Source organism: Rhinopithecus bieti, unplaced genomic scaffold (assembly GCF_001698545.2).
Source record: "Rhinopithecus bieti isolate Rb0 unplaced genomic scaffold, ASM169854v2 scaffold_48739, whole genome shotgun sequence".
Classification (NCBI taxonomy): domain Eukaryota; kingdom Metazoa; phylum Chordata; class Mammalia; order Primates; family Cercopithecidae; genus Rhinopithecus; species Rhinopithecus bieti.
In genome coordinates this window covers 382936-405980 of record NW_016820251.1, presented here as the reverse complement: position 1 = coordinate 405980, position 23045 = coordinate 382936, and the positions used below count along the sequence as shown (strand labels likewise).

General features: G+C 36.2%; 1 protein-coding gene across 2 annotated transcripts in view; it reads right to left on the bottom strand.

Moving 5' to 3' along the window:
* Positions 1-20093: 20093 nt before the first annotated feature.
* The window catches only part of CEP120 (centrosomal protein 120), a 76585-nt gene continuing 73633 nt past the window's right edge, over positions 20094-23045 (bottom strand). Inside the window, exons 20-21 of one of the 2 annotated variants that reach the window (XM_017859747.1) lie at positions 21792-21940; positions 20094-20295 (exon numbers count right to left, since the gene is read on the bottom strand). In XM_017859747.1, coding sequence (XP_017715236.1) covers positions 20285-20295; positions 21792-21940 — 160 coding nt within the window. In that variant the 3' untranslated portion in view covers positions 20094-20284. Of the gene's footprint in view, positions 21941-23045 lie in introns of both variants that reach the window. The other variant, XM_017859746.1, reaches the window with a different exon arrangement.

Below are 23045 nucleotides of genomic sequence, written 5' to 3'. Positions count from 1 at the left end.
TGGAGGCAAACAGCGACCCTCACTCGACCCCAAACCTGCCAGTGCCTTGACCTTGGACTTCCCAGCCTCCATTACTCTAAGAAATAAGTTTCTATTCTTTATAAATTATTCCAACTTAAACATTCTGATATAACAGCACAAAGGAACTAAGACAGAGTTCCTTAAAATTCCCTATGAATTTTAGGATGGGATTTTCTATTTCTGGAAAAAAATGTTATTGGGATTTTGATAGAGATTGCACTGAATTTGTAGAATGCTCTTGGTAGTATTGACCTCTTAACAATATTAAATCTTTCAATCCATTAACATGAGATGTCTTTCCATTTATTGGTTTCTTCTTTAATTTCTTTCAACATCATTTTGTAGTTTTCAGTGTACTAGTCCTTAGGAATAAACTTAACCAAGGAGGTTAAGGTTAAGTTTATTCCTAAGTACTTTCTTGATGTTATTTGTAAATAGAATTGTCTTCTTAATTTCCTTTTGAATCATTCATTGTTATTTTATAGAAACACAACTGACTTTTTTCTTGTCAATTTTGCTTTCCAAAAGTTTGCTGAATTCATTTATTAGTTGAAGTTTTCCCTCCTCTTCAATATTTTGAAAGAGCTTGAGGAGGATTTTAAAATTATTTTAAAATATTTGGTAGAATTCAGTGAAGCCATCTGGTCCTGCTAAATTAATTTATTGCTTTTCCTGGAAACTTTAGGGTTTTCTGTTTATAAGATTATATTATCTGTGAACAGAGACAATTTAACTTCTTCATTTCTAATATAAACACCTTTTATTTATTTTTCTTGCCCAATTGCCCTGACTAGGACTTCCAGAACTATGTTGAATAGAAGTGGTAAGATTGGGCATTTTATGATTAAAACACTCAAACTAGGAATAGAAAAGAACTACTGAAGTTTTCTAATTTAAATGTTGTAATCATGAAAGGGTGTTCAATTTTGTCAAATATTTTTCCTAATCAATTGAGATAATATGAAGATTTTCTTCATTAATGTGATGTATTAAACTAATATTTTTATTTGTTCTGTATGTTGAACCATCTTTGCTTTCCAAGATTTAATCTCCCTTGGTCAGAGTGTATAATTCTTTCAATGTACTATTAAGTTCTGTTTGTTAGTATTTTGTTGAAGATTCTCATATCAGTATTCATCGAGGATATTGGTTTGTAGTTTTCTTTTCTTGTACTGTTTTTTCCTGACTTTGTGATTAGGCTAATGTTGCCTCAAAGAATGGAAGTTTTCCAATAGAATGAAATCTACCTCAAATGAAAGTTTTCCCTCTTCTTTAATATTTTGGAAGAACTTGAGGAGGATTGGTTTTAATTCTTTATATACATCACAGAGTTCACCAGTGAAGCCATTTGGTCCTGGGCTTTTCTTTGTTGGGATATTTTTCACGACTAATTTAATCTTTTTACTAGTTATAGATTTTTTAAAAGATTTCCTATTCTTTTATGATTGTCTTGGTGGGTTGTGCGTTTCTAGGAATTTGTCCATTTCATCTAGGTCATCCAATTTGTTAGTTTACAATTGTCTATAATATTCTTTTATACTGCTTTCTATTTCTGTAAAAATCCATAGTAATGTCTTCTCTTTAATTTCTGATTTTAGTTATTTAAGTCTCGTTTCTTTTGCTTAGTCAACTAGCTAAATATTTGACAATTTTGTTAATCTTTTCAAAAAGTCAACACTTAATTTCACTTATTTTTTCTGTTGTTTTTCTGTTCTTGATTTTGTCTATGTTCTAATTTCTATTTTCTTTCTTATGCTAGATTTGGGTTTAGAGTGTTCTTTTTTCTAGTTAAGGGGTAAAGTTAGGTTGTCAATTAGAGATTATTCTTTTTTTATTTGAGCACTTTTAACTATTTATTTTTCTTTCAGCATTGCTTTCACTATATCCCATAATTTTGGTATATTGCATTTTCATTTTTATTTGTGTCAAGGCATTTTGGAATTTCTCTTTTGATTTCTTCTTTGACATATTCATTGTTTCATTTTACATGCTTGTGGATTTTCATTTTCAGTCTGCTATTGATTTCTATTTCATTTCATTGCTATTGGAAAAAGTACTTCATATGATATCAACTTTGTAAAAATTATGAATATTTAGTTTGTGGCCTAATGTGTGATCTACTAATGCTTAAGTCTAAGACCTGAAACCATAAAAACTCTAGAAGATAACATTGGAAAAACTCTTCTAGAAATTGGCTTAATTTTACCAGTGGTCTATCAGTTTTATTTCCCTTTTGAAGAACCAGCTTTTGTGTCATTTATCCTTTCCATTTTTTTTTTTGTTTGTTTATTTGTTTCAATTTCATTTAGTTCTGCTATGGTCTTTGTTATTATTATTATTTTTTCCTGCTGGGTTTGGGTTTAGTTCATTCCTGTTTCTCTGGTTCATTGTGGTGTGACCTTAGATTGTAAATTTGTACTCTTTTTAAAAAACTTTATTTACTTATTATTATACTTTAAGTTCTAGGGTACATGTGCACAATGTGCAGGCTTGTTACGTATGTCTACATGTGCCATGTTGGTGTGCTACACTCATTAACTCATCATTTACATTAGGTATATCTCCTAATGCTATCCCTCCCCTCTCCCTCCACCCCGTAACAGGCCATGGTGGGTGATGTTCCCCTTCCTGTGTCCAAGTGTTCTCATTGTTCAGTCCCCAGCTATGAGAGAGAACATGTGGTGTTTGATTTTCTGTTCTTGTGATAGTTTGCTGAGAATGATGGTTGCCAGCTGCATCCATGTCACTACGAAGGACATGAACTCATAGTTTTTTNGTACATGTGCACAATGTGCAGGCTTGTTACGTATGTCTACATGTGCCATGTTGGTGTGCTACACTCATTAACTCATCATTTACATTAGGTATATCTCCTAATGCTATCCCTCCCCTCTCCCTCCACCCCGTAACAGGCCATGGTGGGTGATGTTCCCCTTCCTGTGTCCAAGTGTTCTCATTGTTCAGTCCCCAGCTATGAGAGAGAACATGTGGTGTTTGATTTTCTGTTCTTGTGATAGTTTGCTGAGAATGATGGTTGCCAGCTGCATCCATGTCACTACGAAGGACATGAACTCATAGTTTTTTATGGCTGCATAGTATTTCATGGTGTATATGTGCCACATTTTCTTAATCCAGTCTATCATTGATGGACATTTGGGTTGGTGCCAAGTCTTTGCTATTGTGAATAGTGCTGCAATAAACATACATGCACATGTGTCTTCATAGCAGCATGATTTATAATCTCCTTTGGGTATATACCCAGTAATGGGATGGCTGGGTCAAATGGTATTTCTAGTTCTAGGTCCTTGAGGAATCGCCACACTGTCTTCCACAATGGTTGAACTAGTTTACGGTCCCACCAACAGTGTAAAATTTTTCCTATTTCTCCACATCCTCTCCAACAACCTGTTTCCTGACTTTTTAATCATCGCCATTCTAACTGGTGTGAGATGGTATCTCATTGTGGTTTTGATTTGCATTTCTCTGATGGCGAGTGATGATGAGTATTTTTTCATGTGTCTGTTGGCTGCATAAATGTACTCTTTCAGACTTTTTGATGTAGGCATTTAATGCTATGAAGCTTCGTCTTAGCAATGCTTTTGCTGTATCCCAGAGGCTTTGATAAGTTGTGTCACTGTTATTCAGTTCAAAGAATTTTTAAATTTTCATCTTGATTTCATTGTTTACCTAAACATCATTTAAGGGCAGATTATTTAATTTTCATGTATTTGCATAGTTTTGAGGGATCCTTTTGGAGTTAATTTCCAGTTTTATTTCACTGTGGTCTAAGAGGGTATTTGATATAATTTTGATTTTTCTCAAATTTATCAAGACTTGTTTTGTGGCCTATCATGTGATCTATCTTGGAGAATGTTCCATGTGCTAATGATTGGAATGTATATTCTGCAGTGGTTGGTAGAATGTTCTGTAAATATCTGTTAAGTCCATTTGTTCTAGCGTATAGTTTAAGTCCATTGTTTCTCTGTTGACTTCCTTCCTTGATGACCTGTCTAGTGCTGTCAGTGGGAAATTGAAATCCTCCACTGTTATTGTGTTGCTGTCTATCTCATTTCTTAGGTCTAGTAGTAATTGTTTTATGAATTTGGGTGTTAGGTGCATATATATTTAGGATTGTAATATTGTCCTGTTGAACTAATCCTTTTCTAATTATATAATGTTCCTCTTTGTCTTTCTTTTTTTTTTTTTCTATTGTTGCTTTAGAGTCTGGTTTTTTTGTTTGTTTGTTTGTTTGTTTGTTTCTGATATAAGAATAGCTACCCCTGCTTACTTTTAGTTTCCATTTGCATGGAATATTTTTTTCCACTCCTTTACCTTAAATTTATGTGAGTCCTTATGTGTTAGGTGAGTCTCTTGGAGACAGAAGGTACTTGGTTGATGGATTTTTATCCATTCTGCCTTTCTGTATCATTTTAAGTAGAGCCTTTAGGCCATTTATATTCAATGTTAGCATTGAGATATGAGGTACTGTTCTATTAATCATGCTAGTTGGTGCTTAAGTATCTTGTTTTTTATTCGTTGTGTTATTGTTTCTTAGGCCCTGTGAGATTTATGCTTTAATGATTTTTTGTTTTGGTGTATTTCAAGATTTTGCTTCAAGATTTAGAACTCTTTTTAGTGTTTCTTGTAGTGCAGGCTTGGTGGTGACAAATTGTTTGAACATTTCTTTTGTCATAAAAGACTATCTCTCCTTCATTTATAAAGCTTAGTTTTACTGGATACAAAATTCTTGATTAACAATTATTTTGTTTAAGAAGGCTATAGATAGGACCCCAATCATTCTTGCTGATAAGGTTTCTGCTGACAAATCTTCTGTAAATCTGATAGGTTGTCCTTTATAGATACCTGATGCTTTTGTCTCACAGCTTTTAAGATTCTTTCCTTCACCTTGATTTTCGGTAACATGATGACTATGTGCCTAGGTGATGATCTTTTTGAAATGAATTTCACAGGAGTTCTTGGAGCTTCTTGTATTTGGATATCTAGATTTCTAGCAATACCAGGGAAGTTTTCCTCAATTATTCTGGCAAATAAGTTTTCCTAACTTTTAGACTTCCCTTCTTCCTCAGGAACACCAATTATTCTTAGGTTTGACTATTTAACATAATCCCAAATTTCTTAGAGACTTCGTTTAATTATTATTTTTTCTTTTTTGTTTTTAATATACTTTAAATTCTGGGGTATATGTGCAGGATGTGCAGATTTGTTACATAGGTATACACGTGCCATGGTGGATTGCTATACCCGTCAACTCGTTGTCTACATTAGGTATTTCTCCTAATGCTATCCCTCCCACCAGTATGTGATGTTCCTCTCCCTGTGTCCATGTGTTTTCATTGTTCAGTTCCAACTTATGAGTGAGAACATGCAGTGTTTGGTTTTCAGTTCTTGTATTAGTTTGTTGAGAATGATGGTTTCCAGCTTCATCCATGTCCCTGCAAAAGACATGAACTCATCCTTCTTTATGGCTGCATAGAATTCCATGGTGTATATGTGCCACATTTTCTTAATCCAGTCTATCATTGATGGGCATTTGGGGTGGCTCCAAGTAATTGCTATTGTGAACAGTGCTGCAATAAACATATTTGTGCATGTGTATTTATAGTAGAATGATTTATAATCTCCTTTGGGTATATACCCAGTAACAGGATTGCTAGGTGAAATAGTATTTCTAGTTCTAGATCCTTGAGGAATTGCTGCACTGTCTTCCACAATGGTTGAACTAATTTACACTCCCACCAATGGTGTAAAAGCATTCCTATTTCTCCACATCCTCTCCAGCATCTTTTGTTTCCTGACATTTTAATAATTGCCATTCTAACTGGCATGAGATGATATCTTATTGTGGTTTTGATTTGTATTTCTCTAACGACCAGTGATGATGAGCTTTTTTTCATGTTTTTGGGCAGCATAAATGTCTTCTTTTCAGAAGTGTCTGTTCATGTCTTTTGCCCACTTTTTGGTGGGGTTGTTTTCTTCTTGTAAATTTGTTTANTTGATTCTTTCTATCCATGAGCATGGAGTGTTTTTCCATTCGTTAGTGTCCTCTCTTATTTTCTTTAGCAGTGGTTTGTAGTTCTCCTTGAAGAGGTCCTTCACATCCCTTGTAAGTTGGATTCCTAGATATTTTATTCATTTTCTAGCAATTGTGAATGGAAGTTCACTCATGATTTGGCTCTCTGTTTGTCTGTTATTGGTGTATAGGAATACTTGTGATTTTTCTACATTGATTTTGTATCCTGAAGCTTTGCTGAAGTTGCTTATCAGCTTAAGGAGATTTAGGGCTGAGACAATAGGGTTTTCTAAATATACAATCATGTCTTCTGCAAACAGAGACAATTTGACTTCTTCTTTTCCTAATCAAATACTCTTTATTTCTTTCTCTTGCCTGATTGCCCTGGCCACAGCTTCCAATACTATGTTGAATAGGAGTAATGAGAGAGGGCATCCTTGTCTTGTGCTAGTTTTCAAAGGAAATGCTTCCAGTTTTTGCCATTCAGTATGATATTGGCTGCTGGTTTGTCACAAATGGCTCTTATTATTTTGAGAATTGTTCCATCAATGTCTAGCCCTTTACTGAGAGGTTTTTAGCATGAATGGGGTGTTGAATTTTGTTGAAAGCTTTTTCTGCATATTTTGAGATAATTGTGTGGTTTTTGTCATTGGTTCTGTTTATGTGATTGATTACGTTTATTGATTTGTGTATGTGGAACCAGCCTTCCATCCCAGGGATGAAGCTGACTTGATCGTGGTGGATAAGCTTTTTGATATGCTGCTGGATTCAGTTTGCCAGTATTTTATTGAGGATTTTTGCATTTATATTCACCAGGATTATTGGCCTGAAATTTTCTTTTTTTATTGTGTCTCTGCCAGGTTTTGGTATCAGGATGATGTTGGCCTCATAAAATGAGTTAAGGAGGATTCCCTCTTTTTATATTGTTTGGAATAGTTTCAGAAGAAATGGTACCAGCTCTTCTTTGTACCTCTGGTAGAATTTGGCTGTGAATCTGTCTGGTCCTGGTTGGTAAGCTATTAATTATTGCCTCAGTTTCAGAACTTATTGGTCCATTCAGGGATTTGACTTCTTCCTGGTTTATTCTTGGCAGGGTGTGTGTGTCCAGGAACTTATCCATGTCTTCTAGATTTTCTAGTTTATTTGTGTAGAAGTGTTTATAGTGTTCTCTGATGGTAGTTTGTATTTCTGTGGGGTCAGTGGTGATATCCCCTTTATCATTTTTTTTGCATGTATTTGATTCATCTCTCTTTATTAGTCTGGCTAGTGGTCTATTTTGTTAATCTTTAAAGAAAACCCAGCTCCTGGATTTATTGATTTTTTTGAATAGTTCGTCATGTGTCTATCTCCTTCATTTTTGCTCTGATCTTAGTTATTTCTTGTCTTCTGCTAGCTTTTGAATTTGTTTGCTCTTGCTTGTCTAGTTCTTTTAATTGTGATGTTAAGGTGTCAATTTTAGATCTTCCCTGCTTTCTCTTGTGGGCATTTACTGCTATAAATTTCCCTCTCCACACTGCTTTAAATGTGTCCCAGAGTTTCTGGTATATTGTGTTTTTGTTCTCATTGGTTTCAAAGAACATCGTTATTTCTGTCTTCATTTTGTTATTTACCCAGTAGTCATTCAGGAGCAGGTTGTTCAGTTTCCATTTAGTTGTGCAATTTTGAGTGAGTTTCTTAATCCTGAGTTCTAATTTGATTACACTGTGGTCTGAGACACTGTTTGTTATGATTTCTCTTCTTTTGTATTTGCTGAGGAGTGTTTTATTTCCAGTTATGTGGCAATTTTAGAATAAGTGCAATGTGGTGTTGAGAAGAATGTATATTCTGTTGATTTGGTGTGGAGAGTTCTGTAGATGTCTATTAGGTCTGCTTGGTCCAGAGCTGAGTTCAAGTCCTGGATATCCTTGTTAATTTTCTAATATTGACAGAAATATTGGGGTGTTAAAGTCTCCCACTATTATTGTGTGGGAGTCTAAGTCTCTTTGTAGGTCTCTAAGAACTTGCTTTATGAATCTGGATTCTCCCGTAATGGGTGCATATATATTTAGGATAGTTAGCTACTCTTGTTGTATTGATCCCTTTACCATTATGTAATGCCCTTCTTTGTCTCTTTGGATCTTTGTTTGTTTAAAGTCTGTTTTATCAGAGACTAGGATTTCAACCCCTGCTTTGCTTGGTAAATTTTCCTCCACCCCTTTATTTTGAGCCCATGTGTGTCTTTGCATGTGAGATGGGTCTCCTGAATACAGCACACCCATGGGTCTTGACTCTTTATCCAATTTGCCAGTCTATGTCTTTTAATTGGAGGCATTTAGCCCGTGTACATTTAAGGTTAATATTGTTATGTGTGAATTTGATCCTGTCATTATGATGTTAGCTGGGTATTTTGCCCTTTAGTTGATTCAGTTTTTTCATAGCATCGATGGTCTTCACAATTTGGTATGTTTTTGCAGTTGTTGGTACCAGTTGTTCCCTTCCATGTTTAGTGCTTCCTTCAGGAGCTCTTGTAAGGCAGGCCAGGTGGTGACAAAATCTCTCAGCATTTGCCTGTCTGTAAAGGATTTTATTTCTCCTTCACTTATGAAGATTAGTTTGGCTAGAAATGAAATTCTGGGTAAATTCTTCCTTTAAGAATGTTGAATATTGGCCCCCACTCTCTTCTGGCTTGCAGGGTTTCTGTAGAGAGATCCATGTTAGTCTAATGGGCTTCTCTTCATGGGTAACCCGACCTTTCTCTCTGGCTGCCCTTAACATTTTTTCCTTCATTTCAGCCTTGGTGCATCTGACAATTATGTGTCTTGGGGTTGTTCTTCTCGAGGAGTATCTTTGTGTTGTTTTCTATATTTCCTGAATTTGAATGTTGGCCTGTCTTGCTAGGTTGGGGAAGTTCTCCTGGATAATATCCTGAAGAGTGTTTTTCAACTTGGTTTCATTCTCCTCATCACTTTCAGGTATATCAATCAAACATAGATTTGGTCTTTTCACATAGTCCCATATTTCTTGGAGGCTTTGTTCATTTCTTTTCACTCTTTTTTCTTTAATCTTGACTTCACGCTTTATTTCATTGAGTTGATCTTCAATCTCTGATATTCTTTCTTCCTCTTGATCAATTTGGCTGTTGAAACTTGTGTATGCTTCTCGAAGTTCTTATGCTGTTTTTTTCAGCTCTATCAAGTCATTTATATTCTTCTCTAAACTGGTTTTCTAGTTAGCAATTCATGTAACCTTTTTTCAAGTTTCTTAGCTTGCTTGCTTTGGGGTAGAACATGCTCCTTTAGCTTGGAGGAGTTTGTTATTACCCACCTTCTGAAGCATACTCTGTCACTTCATCAAACTCATTCTCCATCCAGTTTTGTTCCCTTCCTGGCAAGGAGTTGTGATCCTTTGGAGGAGAAGAGACATTCTGGTTTTTGGAATTTTAGCATTTTGCACTGGTTTCTCCCCATCTTCATGGATTTATCTCCAAAGATTTATCAAAGACCAAAGTCTTTGATGTTGGCAACCTTCAGATTGGGTTTCGTTGTGAATGTCCTTTTTGTTGATGTTGATGCTGTTCCTTTCTGTTTGTTAGTTTTCCTTCTACCAGTCAGGCCCCTCTGATGCATGTCTGTTGGAGTTTGCTAGAGGTCCACTCCAGACCATTTGCCTGGGTATCACCAGCATAGGCTGCAGAACAGCAAAGATTGCTGCCTGTTCCTTCCTCTTGAAGCTTCAACCCAGAGGGGCACCTGCCAGATGCCAGCCAGAACTCTCCTGTATGAGGTGTTTGTTGATCCCTGCTGGGAGGTGTCTCCCAGTGAAGAGGCATGGGCATCAGGGACCAACTTGAGGAGGCAGTCTGTCCCTTAGGAGAGCCCAAGCACGGTGCTGGGAGCTCCGCTGCTCTCTTCAGAGCTGTCAGGCAGGAATATTTAAGTCTGCTGAAGCTGTGCCCACAGCCGCCCCTTCCCCCAGGTGCTCTGTTCCAGGGAGATGGGAGTTTGATCTATAAGGCCCTGACTGGGGCTGCTACCTTTCTTTCATAGGTGCCCTGCCAGAGAGGAGGAATGTAGAGAGGCAGTCTGGCTACAGTGGCTTTGCCAAGCTGCGATGGGCTCCACCTAGTTTGAACTTCCTGGTGGCTTTATTTATGATGTGAGGAGAAAACCACCTATTCAAGCCTCAGCAATGGTGGACGCCCCTTCCCGCACCAAGCTGGAGCATGGTCAGGTCGTGCTCAACTTCAGACTGCTGTGCTGGCAGCGAGAATTTCAAACCAGTGGATCTTAGCTTGCTGGGTTCTGTGGGGGTGGGATCCACTGAGCTAGACCACTTAACTCCCTGGCTTCGGCCCCCTTTCCAGGGGTGTGAACGGTTCTGTCTCACTGGCATTCCAGGCACTACTGGGGTATGAAGAGGAACTCCTGCAGCTAGCTCGGTGTCTGCCCAAATGGCTGCCCAGTTTTGTGCTTGAAACCCAGGGCCCTGGTGGCATAGGCACCAGAGAGAATCTCCTGGTCTGAGGGTTGCGAAGACCATGGAAAAAGCATAGTGTCTGGGCTGGAATGCACTGTTCATCACAGCACGGTCCCTCATGGCTTCCTTTGGCTAGGGGAGGGAGTTCCCCAACCCCTTGCATTTCCTAGGTGAGGCAATGTCCCACCCTGCTTCTGTTCGCCCTCTGCGGGCTGCAGTCACTGTCTAACCAGTCCCAATGAAATGAGCCAGGTACCTCAGTTGGAAATGCAGAAATCACCCGCCTTCTGCATTGATCTTGCTGGGAGCTGCAGACCGGAGCTGTCTCTATTTGGCCATCTAGCCAGCCACCCCCTACTCAATATTTTTACAATTTAATATTTTCTGTGGACTAATATATGCTCATTGTTTCTGAATATTTCAAGTAAACTTGTAAAGGTTGATTTTCTGTTCTCTGAATATAGAACGCATATCTACAACAAATTATACCTTTTAATTATATTTAGTGCCAGGTGTGGTGGCTCACACCTGTAATCCCAGCACTTTGGGAGGCCGAGGTGGATGGATCACCTGAGGTCAGGAGTTCAAGACCAGCCTGACCAATATGTTGAAACCCCATATCAACTAAAGAATACAAAAATTAGCCAGGCATGATGGTGGGTGTCCGTAATCCCAGCTACTTGGGAGGTTGAGGCAGGAGAATCATTTGAACCCAGGAGGCGGAGGTTGCAGTGAGCTGAGATCGTGCCATTGCACTCCAGCCTGGGTGACAGAGCAAGACTCGATCTCAAAATAATAATAATAATATTAATATTTAGGTCTTCTATGTTCTTATTTTTTTTCTCACTCCCTTAATGCAGTGAAGGAAAGAAGTCTGCAAACATAGAATCAGAAGCAAGAACATACAGAGAGGGTCCTCTTGGTGTTAATCTCAATGTCATTTCCACCATTCTTCATTACCGCCATCATTTTTACAGGGTAATTATTTTCTATTTGGTGCTTAGCGATTTCAGAATGAATTTCTGTCACTTACAATAAGAGCATTGATTATGACAATATTCCAGTTCACTAATATTTTCCCTGGCTTTAGTACTTGCTAGTCTGTATTTTCTCTTTCCTTCAATAATTTATTCTTTTCCTTTTGAATTAAATATAATTTTGCAAAGTGCCTCAAATTCCCTGTGAAAGGAAGCAAGCTATAAACCTGAACATAATATCAAATAACTCCAAATATAGTACTTTTTCCCCTCTGCTGCAGCAGCCCGTCATGGTAGTCTGTGATATACAGAAAAGGTGACTCAGTTTCTGTAGTCTGTGATTCAACATTCAAAGGAGGCTGTGATACATTTTTTGAAGGTTTACTTTTAAAATGGTGAAAATAAGCAGTTTCCAATGGAGTAAATGCTAAGCCTCCGTTATCTGGAAAATCTACTTATGTGGAAAAGTACATGCTGGGCGTGGTGGCAGGCGCCTGTAGTCCCAGCTACTCAGGAGGCTGAGGCAGGAAAGTGGCGTGAACCCCGGAGGCAGAGCTTGCAGTCAGCGGAGATCCCGCCACTGCACTCCAGCCTGGGTGACAGACTGAGACTCCATCTCAATCAATCAATCAATCAATCAATACAAAAAGACAACCAAGGGTGGATTGGCAGCTGTTATTTTAGTACCGGTATTTTAAAAAAATTCAACATCTTTATTTAGGTTTAATTGCCATAAGATAAATATGTGCCAAAAAATAATAAGTGGCACATATTGAAAGTATACATTTTGAAAATGTTGACATGTATAAACCTGTAAAGCTATCACCTGAATCAAAATAATAAACCTATCCATTACCCCTAAAGTTTCCTCATGCCGCTTTATAATTTCTCCATCCTGTTCATTTCCTTACTCAGCATCCCCACAGGAAACAACCACTGATCTGCTTATCACTATAGATTTTCACTTTCTAGAACGTTCTATAAATGGAAGTATACATAATGTACTTTTCGTTGGGCTTCTTTCATCCTGTGTAATTATCCTGAAATTCCTCTATATTGTTGCATGTTATCCGTAACTCATTTTTATTGAAGAGTAATATTTAATTGTATGGATATGTCATAGTTTACCCATTCATCTGTTGAAGAACATTTCTTTTTTAGCTACAAAGTTTTTATGAACATTCATGTACAATTCTTTGTATGGATGTATGCTTTATTTCCTGAGTAAATACCTAGGAGTCCATGGTCAGTCTATGTAGTCCATTTAATTTTAGCCATTTTAATAGTTGTGTAGTAGTGTCTCGTTATGGTTTTAAGTTGCATTTTCCTAATTAGTAAGGATGTTGAGCTTCTTTTCCTGTACTGACTGGCTATCCGTATATGTTTTGTAGTGAAGCATTTATTTAAATGATTTATCTTTTTAAAGACTGAGCTGTTTTCTTACTGATGCTCAAAAATTCTTTATGTATTCTGGATATAAATCCTGTAATCAGATACATGACTTGCAAATATTTTCTTCTAAGCATGGCTTGTTTTTCATTCTCTAATCAGTGTCTTTGAAGTGCAGAGTTCTTAATTTTGATGAAGTTCTATTTATCAGTTTGTTCCTTTATGGATTGTGTGTTTGGTGTCACATGAAAGACATCTTTGTCTAACCTAAAGCCACAAAGGCTTTCTCCTGTGCTTTCTTCTGGAAGTTTTATAACTAGCTTTTACATTTATACCTATGAACTATTTTGAATTAACTTGTGTCTAGTAGTTGGGATCAAAGTTTAGTTTTTTACTTATGGACATCCAGTTTTTCCAGAAGTATTTGTCAAAAAGACCATCTTTTCTCCACTGAATTGCCTTTGCACTTTTGTTGAAAATCAGCCATCTATGTATGTGCAGTCTTGATTACTGTAGCTTTAAAAATCTTGAAATCAGGTAGTATTAGTCTTCCCACTTTTCTTTCTGAAAGAAAACAAAATGGGAAGAGTAACACTACCTGACTTCAAGATTTATAAAGATATTCTAGGTGCTTTGTGTTTCAACAGAAATTTTAGAATCAGTTTCTCAAGTTTTACGAAAAAGTATGCTGGGATTTTGATAGGGATTACAAAATGACACCTTAACAACACTGACTGTTCTGATATATAAACACGTCATGTCTCTCTAGTTACTTCCGTTTTCTTTCATTTCTCTCAATAATATTTTATAGTTTTCAGTGCATACGTCTTTCACATTTTTGTTATGTTTATTCCTAAATATTACATATTTTTATGGTATTGGTACTGTGTGTGACTAATATATAGAAATGTGACTGATTTTTGATTATTATTCATATTGACCTTGTATTCTGCAACCTTGCTAAATGTACTTATTAGTTCTAGAAACTTTGTAGATTCCATTGGATTTTTTGAGATAGTCAATCATGTAATCTGTGAACAAGGATAGTTTTGCTCCTACCTTTGCGATCTAGATGACTTTAGTTTCTCTTTTCTTCCTTATTTCAATGGTTATGAACTTCCAATACACTATTGAATAGAGCAGATGTTCTTGTTTCTGTTCCTGATCTTGGAAGGAAAGCATCTCCCTTTCACCATTAAGCGAGACATTAGCTGTAGGTTTTTCATAGATGTCCTTTATCAGGTTGAGAAAATTCCTCTAAGTTTGCTGGGGAGTTTTCTTCTTTTCTTTTCTTTGACCATTACTATCACTTGTCTTAGTCTGTTTGGCCTGATATAACAAAATACAAAAGGCCGAGTAGCTTATAAATAACAGAAATTTATTTCTTACAGTTCTAGAGGCTAAGAAATCCAGTATCGATATCTGGTGAAGGTCCACTGTCTGATGCATAGATGTCCCTGATAGCTGTGTCCTCATGTGGTAGAAGAATGAAGGCAGCTTTCTGGGTCCTCTTTTATAAGGTCACAAATCTCATTCATGAGGACCCCACCTTTATTATCTAATCACCTCCCAAAGGCCCCACCTCCTAATATCATCACATTGGTAATTAGGTTTCAACAGATGAACTTCGAGGGACACAAGCATTCAGACAACAGCATCACTTGTACCCCAAATGTCAAAAATGTTATGTTCTATAGAGTGCATTGGACCCTATGGATTTTAAGGGTACCTTAGAGTCCATCTGAGTTTGCATATACTCATTCCCTCATCCTTTGCTAGCCAACTTTCTTGGAGTACAGGCCTAGAAATAGATTGGGGTGTTCCAGTCTCCTCAATAAGCTTACCTCTGAAGTTCCCTTATGACTAGCAGCTAATCTAATGTAATTTGTGACAAATTGCTTCTCTGGTTCAAATGGGTTTGATAATACTTGTAGTTTCAAATTTAGTATCTCCTCTTACTGAATCTGAGAAAAAGGTTCTTGACATAAAATAATTAACATGTAGGCCGGGCGCGGTGGCTCAAGCCTGTAATCCCAGCACTTTGGGAGGCCAAGGCGGGTGGATCATGAGGTCAGGAGATCAAGACCATCCTGGCTAACATGGTGAAACCCCGTCTCTACTAAAAATACAAAAAACTAGCCGGGCGAGGTGGCGGGTGCCTGTAGTCCCAGCTACTCGGAGGCTGAGCCTGGAGAATGGTGTGAACCCGGGAGGCGGAGCTTGCAGTGAGCCAAAACCCCCCCCTGCCCTCCAGCCTGGGCGACACAGCGAGACTCCGTCTCAAAAAAAAAAATAATAATAATAATAATAATAATTAACATGTATAATTAGAGCTTTTAGTAATAATGCTGTGATTAGAAACTTTTGTGTACTGTGCATCATAGCAACTGAAGCCATCATTGGGAGAGCAGTGAGTGTAGATAAACGAGAAGAAATCTATCTGTCTGTCTATACATGTTTTATTCTGTCTTTGCTATTGATTACATGAAGGCATTGGAGGCCCCCCTGACACTTTCATAATTTCTTAATAACAAAGAAATGTGTAAATCTCTTTCCAAGATACCATAATGGGAAGAACAATAGTAATACTTTATACACAACTATGTAAAGTTTTAGACTAAAAAGCTTCCGTATAGTCGCTAAATATATACATTTTAGTTGAATGAATTCCTCAATTTATTTGATCACAGTAAATAGATTATTCTCTTTTATCTAGTAGAAGGGCACACCATTGGGAATTATACTAAATGTGTATATGCACTGAGGGTAGCATTAAAATGCCTACTGCACATATAGAGGAAATTTTAAATTCTGGAGTCATGCCAAAACATACTAGGTTGACAATTGCATCTCTTCATATTTGCACTGCTGGGATCATAGAGATGCTCAGATAGATGTGATAATGACACTGCGGTTCAAGTGACAATATGAGGCAAAAAATAATAGTAGAAGCAGTGGAACCATATGACAATTTTATAGACCTTAGAAAGAAAAAGAAAACATAGCCCAAATGAAAATTGGGCTCCAAGCTCTGTCTCTTCTCCATCTCTTTCTCTTTCTTTATGTCTGTCTATCCCTCTCTCTCTCAGCATATCTCTCTCGCTCTGAGTTTTCTAAATAATCTTTTTAAGACAAATTTGGAGTGTCATTGTTCCTGGCAAATATTATACATGGATAAGGAGATGGAAGAGAAAAAAAATGAGGATTGGTAATAGAGGAGAAGAGGTAGGCTAAATGTGAACTTGCAAATGCAATTTTTACTGGCAAAAGGAAAAAAAGTCTGTGGGCTAAATTACTTCTGAAAACTATTTACACATCTTTTTCCTATTTGATACTTTTATTCTCTTTGTGCAAATTTTACAGATTTCAGTTAGTTACCTAAATAAACTTCTGCCAGAAACCAAGAGAAGACCATTAATCTCATCTGCCAACAAGGAAGCTAAATCAGGAACTGAAATCTCCTTCCTCAAGGCAACAATTAAGTGAATACACCAAGCAGACTGCTACACTATCTTCTCTGATCTGAACAGAATAACTGAAGATGTGTACTAATAGTAACACCTCAGATTCTTGATTTGACTTACCATCTGCAGGGCATCGCATTTTGCTCACAATATGAACTGAATTCAAGTAATGTGATAATAGTCTTGAGATTCCAAATTTCAAGAAAACAGACTGAAATTTTAGTAACTAAATCCTTCTTTGCAAATTAGTCATAGAAATGAAACTAGTGATTTAATAATGTTTTTAATCCTGCTCAATCTATTCACTAATATGAGAACTTGCTGAAGAATTGAGCAGTATACTGTAACCTACTAGACATAGACTCTCACTATTGGGTTGACATTCACTAAAATTCACAATTATGTCAAAGTAAGATTTTATAGTCAAGTTTTATTTGCTCTAGCCAAATTTTAATCTAAACTATTGGGGAAAATTCTGCACTCATCCAGTACATCTGCATGCTTTTGACTAGTTAACATGTTAATCAAGAAAAGAGCTATGCTGTCCAACTATTAAATAAGTTATTTGGAAAAGAAAAGAAATTTGTCGACGAATGTGTGAGTGAAATGTTTCCAAGAAGAAATTATAAATGGACTCTATTTTAGTTCTCTCCTATTACGAATGACAGGTTTAACATTCTTAGAAACCTTAAGAATATAATAACATCTTTAAAAGCCTCTAGGGATTATTGTACATTAATATATCAGTCAGTAAATTATTTATCTAAAAATTAATCTTCCTAAACAGATTTCCACCCCTCTTCAATTTGAAAGCTAAACTTCTGAGTCTCCACTTCAGCAACTTCATATCTGAAGAGCCTACATCTGTAAAAACATTTCAAATGAAAACACTAAGACAACCCCCAGAGAAGCAAATAAAATGGGAATTAAGTATATAGCAGCCTTTCTACAGTTACATTCCTAACAATAGCAGATTCTAATTTGATGCCAAACAGAGGTTATATAACAAAATCAGTGAGCAATCTAGTTCTTTTAGTTTCAGTAGAACATTTAGGTACTTCGGCAGTTCTGTCTCTATTTCCCCATTTATGCCAATATGGATGGATTACGTGTCTCCAAGACCTGGAAGCAGAGGGCACATTAGCTAGGAAGAAGCATGATCGTACACTAGAGCAAGTGGCAGAAGAAGGGTACGATGAAACGTCTAGGCTCCAAGGGATATGCTGTTAATACAATTGCCAAAACACAAATGTCTAAGACGGATTTAAATTTTCAAGTCATAATTTAAAATTAGCCAGACTTTAACAGGCTTACACAAACCATGTTATTGGTTAGTAAGACCACTAACCGACAGTAAGACAACCTACCACCAAAAAAAGACACTAAGCCTACTTTAGGGTACTAGTAATATGTTTTGGGGTTTGTTTTTTTGTTTTAATTCTCGCTCCAATTTACATCCATCGTCTGGACTGTTAAATTTTAAAACCAATTTTTTTTTTTCTAAATTGTCATTAAAGATAACAAGACATAATTTTATAAAACATGAAGGCATTACAATTCTAAGTTTCGAGGAGTCTCCAACTTATCTTTAGAACTCAGGATTTAAATGTAGCCATTAGTTTTCACTCATTTCAGATTTTGGTAAAGGTGCTATAAACATTCAGGGAAGCATCTTTGATCCATTTCTACAATCAAAGAATGACAAGATGTTATCTTCAGAAATGACTTGACAAGCGACTCTTGTGCAGAAAACTTTCAGCATGAGAACACTGGGTAGGCAGATTTGAGGCACAGTTTGAAGCAAACTTTTAAATTGTGGTAAAATATATAGAACATAAAATGTACCATCTTAATTATTTTTAAGTGTACTATTCAGTGGAATTATTCACAATGTGTGCAACTATTTCCATTATCCATAATCCAGAGCTTTTTCACCATCCCAAACAGAAACTCTGATCCTATTGAACAGTAATTCCCGTTTCCTCTTTTCCCCTAGTTCCTTTCAGCCCCTGGTAACCACTAGTCTACTTTCTACATCTATGAATTTAAAGCAAACTTTTTTTTTTTTTAAGCAAAAAACAATCCAACAAACAGAACTCCTCCACTTCTACAGGGCCTAGGCAGTCAGACCACAAGTTCATAAACCTGTCAGTGAGGCCATGGGGTCCTATTTTCCCCTGCATTTCAGCCGTCAAATTTTTTTACATCTATTTTGACAGGTAGACCATACACAATCTTTTTATTTCTTTATGAATTTAGCAAATATTATCTGAGTGCCTACATATGGCCGGCACTCTTTTAGTTCTGGAAGAAACTAAGACAGACCTGGTCGCTGCCCTCGCAGACCTCACATTCTGGTTGACACTGCTTCATTTATCCCCAAACTCTGAAAAGCATGGAAGAGTGTGCAATTTTGATGAGATACCGATGATATGTGTCAATAACCCCATTTTCAGTATCAGAATTGCTAGAACATTATCCACTTTTCACTGTTGTATTTGGTCAGTGCTTTAGAGGTGATAGATAGAAGAAAAGTTGAACTCTTTTCCCAATGGATGAATATGATGATGAATATTATGCCCTTATGTTGGTCTTCTGAGTCTCTGTATCATTTAATTCAACATCCGATAAAACATATAGAAACTAGTGATAGTTTAGGTTTTCTAATATTTTCTATTTTCAATATCCAATTTGGGATTCCATTATATGAAATGCCCAGAATAGGCAAATCCAAAGAGACCAAAAGATTAGTGGGTTAGGGGCTGGGATAGAAGGGAATGAGGAGTGACTGCTAATGGGTACAGGGGTTTCTTTTTGGGGTGATAAAAATGTATAAAATAGTGGTGACAGTTGTACAACCTTGTGACTATATCAAACACTGAACTGTATACTTTAAAATGGTGATTTTATGGTGTGTGAATTATATCAATTAAAAAAATAAAAAATTTAGGTATTCAATCAAGTTAGACAAAAAGGTAGTGAGAACACATCTTTTAAGTCCATAAATAGCTACCAGAGGGCCCTTCCTACAGACTGTAAAAAACAGGTCGGTCCATTCTGCAGTGGCTGCAAACAGGCAATGTATGCTGGGGCAATCTGTGAACTCAGATTCAGGTTGGGCAGCATCTGGACAGGAAGTAGAGGAGAAAATCATCTGGTCAGATGAGACTGTCTCCCCATCAGCAGAGGCCCTAATACATCCTTAAACCACATTCAAACTCCCACATATGCTTGAAGCAACAGGAATTCAGGTACAGACAGAAATTACTAGGATTTATCTGCAAGGGAACTCCTATGTTTATACAGATATGGTATTAGATATACCTGGTAGACATTAAACACCCCTCCTATGTAGTACATGCCTGCATTAAACATGGAAACTAGACTTTTTCCATGAAAAAAACCACAGAAATTTTAAAGGTAAATCTGATTTTACCTTAAAATATTTGATATTTTCCTGTTACTGGAAACTTATTCACCCACCCATGCCTGCACCCACTCACTGATTTATCTACTGTGGTCTTACTCATTAACTCCTAGGCAAAATCAGTGTAAAAACATTCGATGCCACTTACAAATGGAATGGTTATTGCTAAAAGGACTACAAAAGAGAGTGAAGATTTCAGACTCCCCTAGTTGTAAGACAAAAAATAGTATGTAAACACTTGAGAAAAAAAGACAGTCATTTGAAATAGGAAAACTCGAACACTTTGCCAACTCTGTTTAGAAAAAAAAGAACTCAAGCTGCTCAAGAACTCAGAGATGCACACAATTATGATTTTATTTGTTAAATTACAATAGCCAAAAGAGCTTTACAGAAGGCAAAATCAACTACACATCCATTTTAGGAAAGTTCTTTTTGTTTCTCTAAATCAGAGGCCCCCTCTAGTGTTTGAAAGCAGTCTCAGGCACCACACAATGCAATTGCAGCAAACGGTCACAGCATTTTACCCCAGACCTTTCAAGACAAAAGGCATACTTCTGTTCCATTCAAGTGGCACAAAAATCAATGAGAGAAATAGCTAATCATAATTAATATTGCAAATTCCTGCTATGATTCACAGATTCATTATCCTCTCATTCAGTAATTTATTATTTACTGCTGGGTTATTTTTTAGAAGATTAATGCTCTGTTAATAAGGAAAAAAATAAAAGCATAGGGACTTTAATCTCCCTAGTAAGAAATATATCTCATTTAAAATGACAGAAAATTAATGTTACCATATATCCTACTCTGCTTTGATGGAAGTTATTGGTAACTTCCTAAAGTATATACTTAATTACATTTGGAAATCAGAACTTTTTAAAGTACATATATTTTGAAATTCAACCTAATCTGTGACTTTGCTAAAACTTTTTCAGTACTCTGTAAAAGGAGGTGGGAAGCGTTGCTTTGAGGACAAATGTTGGCTCTGAAGAATATGATATAAAGGAACTCTTAGAGTTTATACAGACATGGCACTGAATAAATTCAATGACTGAATCTCGTGCACTTTGAAAAAGACTGATTGAAATTAGGGGGAGTAAAAAATAGTTGATTTTCATTCTATTTTTTCAGCTAATGTCTTTATGTGTCTGTTTCCATGTTCTATTACAGAGGGTTTAAGCTGACAGCTAGTATTACTATAACTGGAAAATAAAAACAAATCTCTAATTTTAACAAAATAAAACAATGCAAACTTGAGGAAGAAACCAACAGAGAAAACTATATTAAGCTAATACTTCATGTTCTTAAAAGTTATAAGTACACTGAGAATTTGAAAATTCAATAGCTCTTGAAACAAATTTAATCTGTATTAACTTTATTTAAATAAATGACCAATTTGTCACCCAACATGTCATATGGCTTCTCTGCACTGATCTTGCTTTGTTTTCAAACTTGTCACTTGCAAATATTGTAAGTTAAGAAAAAAAGGTCATCTAAAATGAGTTAAACTGGTTACAATTGGTTTCAACTTTTAAGAATTTACATTCAAATGGAATAGGATGCAGCATATTTAAAGTGCAAGATACACTCTTTTGGCTCAACATGAAATATTATAGAACTGGAAATTACCGCAGTCATTTCTCCTACAATTCACTTAGTGAAAAGCTGTTTTGAAAGTTAGCCACCAGATTATAAACTACGAAAAACACTGAGAAGTCATTTAAAATGAGTATATAAAATGCAAATTACAAATAAAACCAGTGTGGGAGAGGTAGCATAAAGTAAATAAGATCAAATAAATACTATACAATAACATACAAAATTTTGCTTATAAAAAATTGAAAATACCATTTTAAAACATCCATTTTCCTCACTTTTGAAGGTTTTACAAAGAAATTAAAATTCAGACTTAGAGTCTCTATAAAGCTTTTCCAAATGTTATTAATTACTGGCATTGCTTTTTGCCAAAATCTCTCTGATCTTTCGGTCGAGTTCACTTATTATTCGATCCTCGTGATTATACACACCCGTTCTCATCAAAGTATCCCTTTCTTCTATTAGGCGAGTCAAATAATCATCCAAGCCTTCTTCCAATACACTGCCATGGGGACCATCCTTTTTTCCACTTGCAGTCTCTCTGGAATCCTGGTATTGTTTTTGCTCTTGTTGCCTTAACCTGAGAAGTCAAGAACAAATGCCACTCTAGCAACTGTGTTGGTTTTCTTAACATCACTATTTAAAAACAAAATGATTCAATGGTAAAATAAGGTTTCAGTAATAGTTTCAGGAAGAAAACAAAAACAATGTTCCACTTGGCTAGTCAACAGTCTGCACATTTATAAAAGGCAACTTTAAAAACAATACTTGCTTTTCTAATTACAAAATACATGAAAACTAGATATTTTGGAGCTATGTAAAGAAGAAAAAAATATCATCTGTAATGTGATCCCAATTTGAGTAACATTTTTCTGTATTTTCAAGTTTAAAAAATGCATATATGTACTTAAAATATGTATGTCTTGAAAAACTTAATGATACTACATATGCAATTCTGTATACTACTTTTCTCATTTATATAGTGATTTTTTTATATCATTAAATGTTCTTCTAAATTGTTTTATAATATTCCATCATTTGGGGTATCATCATTTAGTCATCCTTTATTATTGATCTTTAGGTTGCTCGTTTTTAAACCTTTGTTGTTGCTGTTTTGAACGTATTTAAAAAAATTCATTCAACAAACATTTATTTGTGCCAAACAAGTTTTGGGGATACAGAAGTGAACCAAGAAAATTCCCTACTATTATGGAGTTGTATCTCTAATTATTTGTAGAAAGTGAAATTCTATATGTATGTGTGGTTCAAAGGGCATATGCATGTTAAGGTTTTGTATGGATATCTTCAAGTTATGTTTGTTATAATCTCATTTGGGGATGAGAAAAGGAGAGTAGATGCTGACCTGCGATTTGGGTATTTCCAAAAGAACACTGTTGGTCAAACTGTCTTGAAAATGGAGCAGTAATAATAATACTTAGTATATTTTGTTTGTTTGAGACAAGGTCTTACTCCGTCGCCCAGGCTGGAGTGCAGCGGTGCGATCACAGCTCACTGCAGCCTCAACCTCCTGGGCTCAATGGATCTGCCCACCTCAGCCTCCTGAGTAGCTGGGACTATAGGCCATGCCACCACGCCCAGCTAATTTGTGTGTGTGTGTGTGAGATATATATATATATATATATATATAGTTTTGTAGAGACGGCATTTCAGTATGTTTTCCAGGC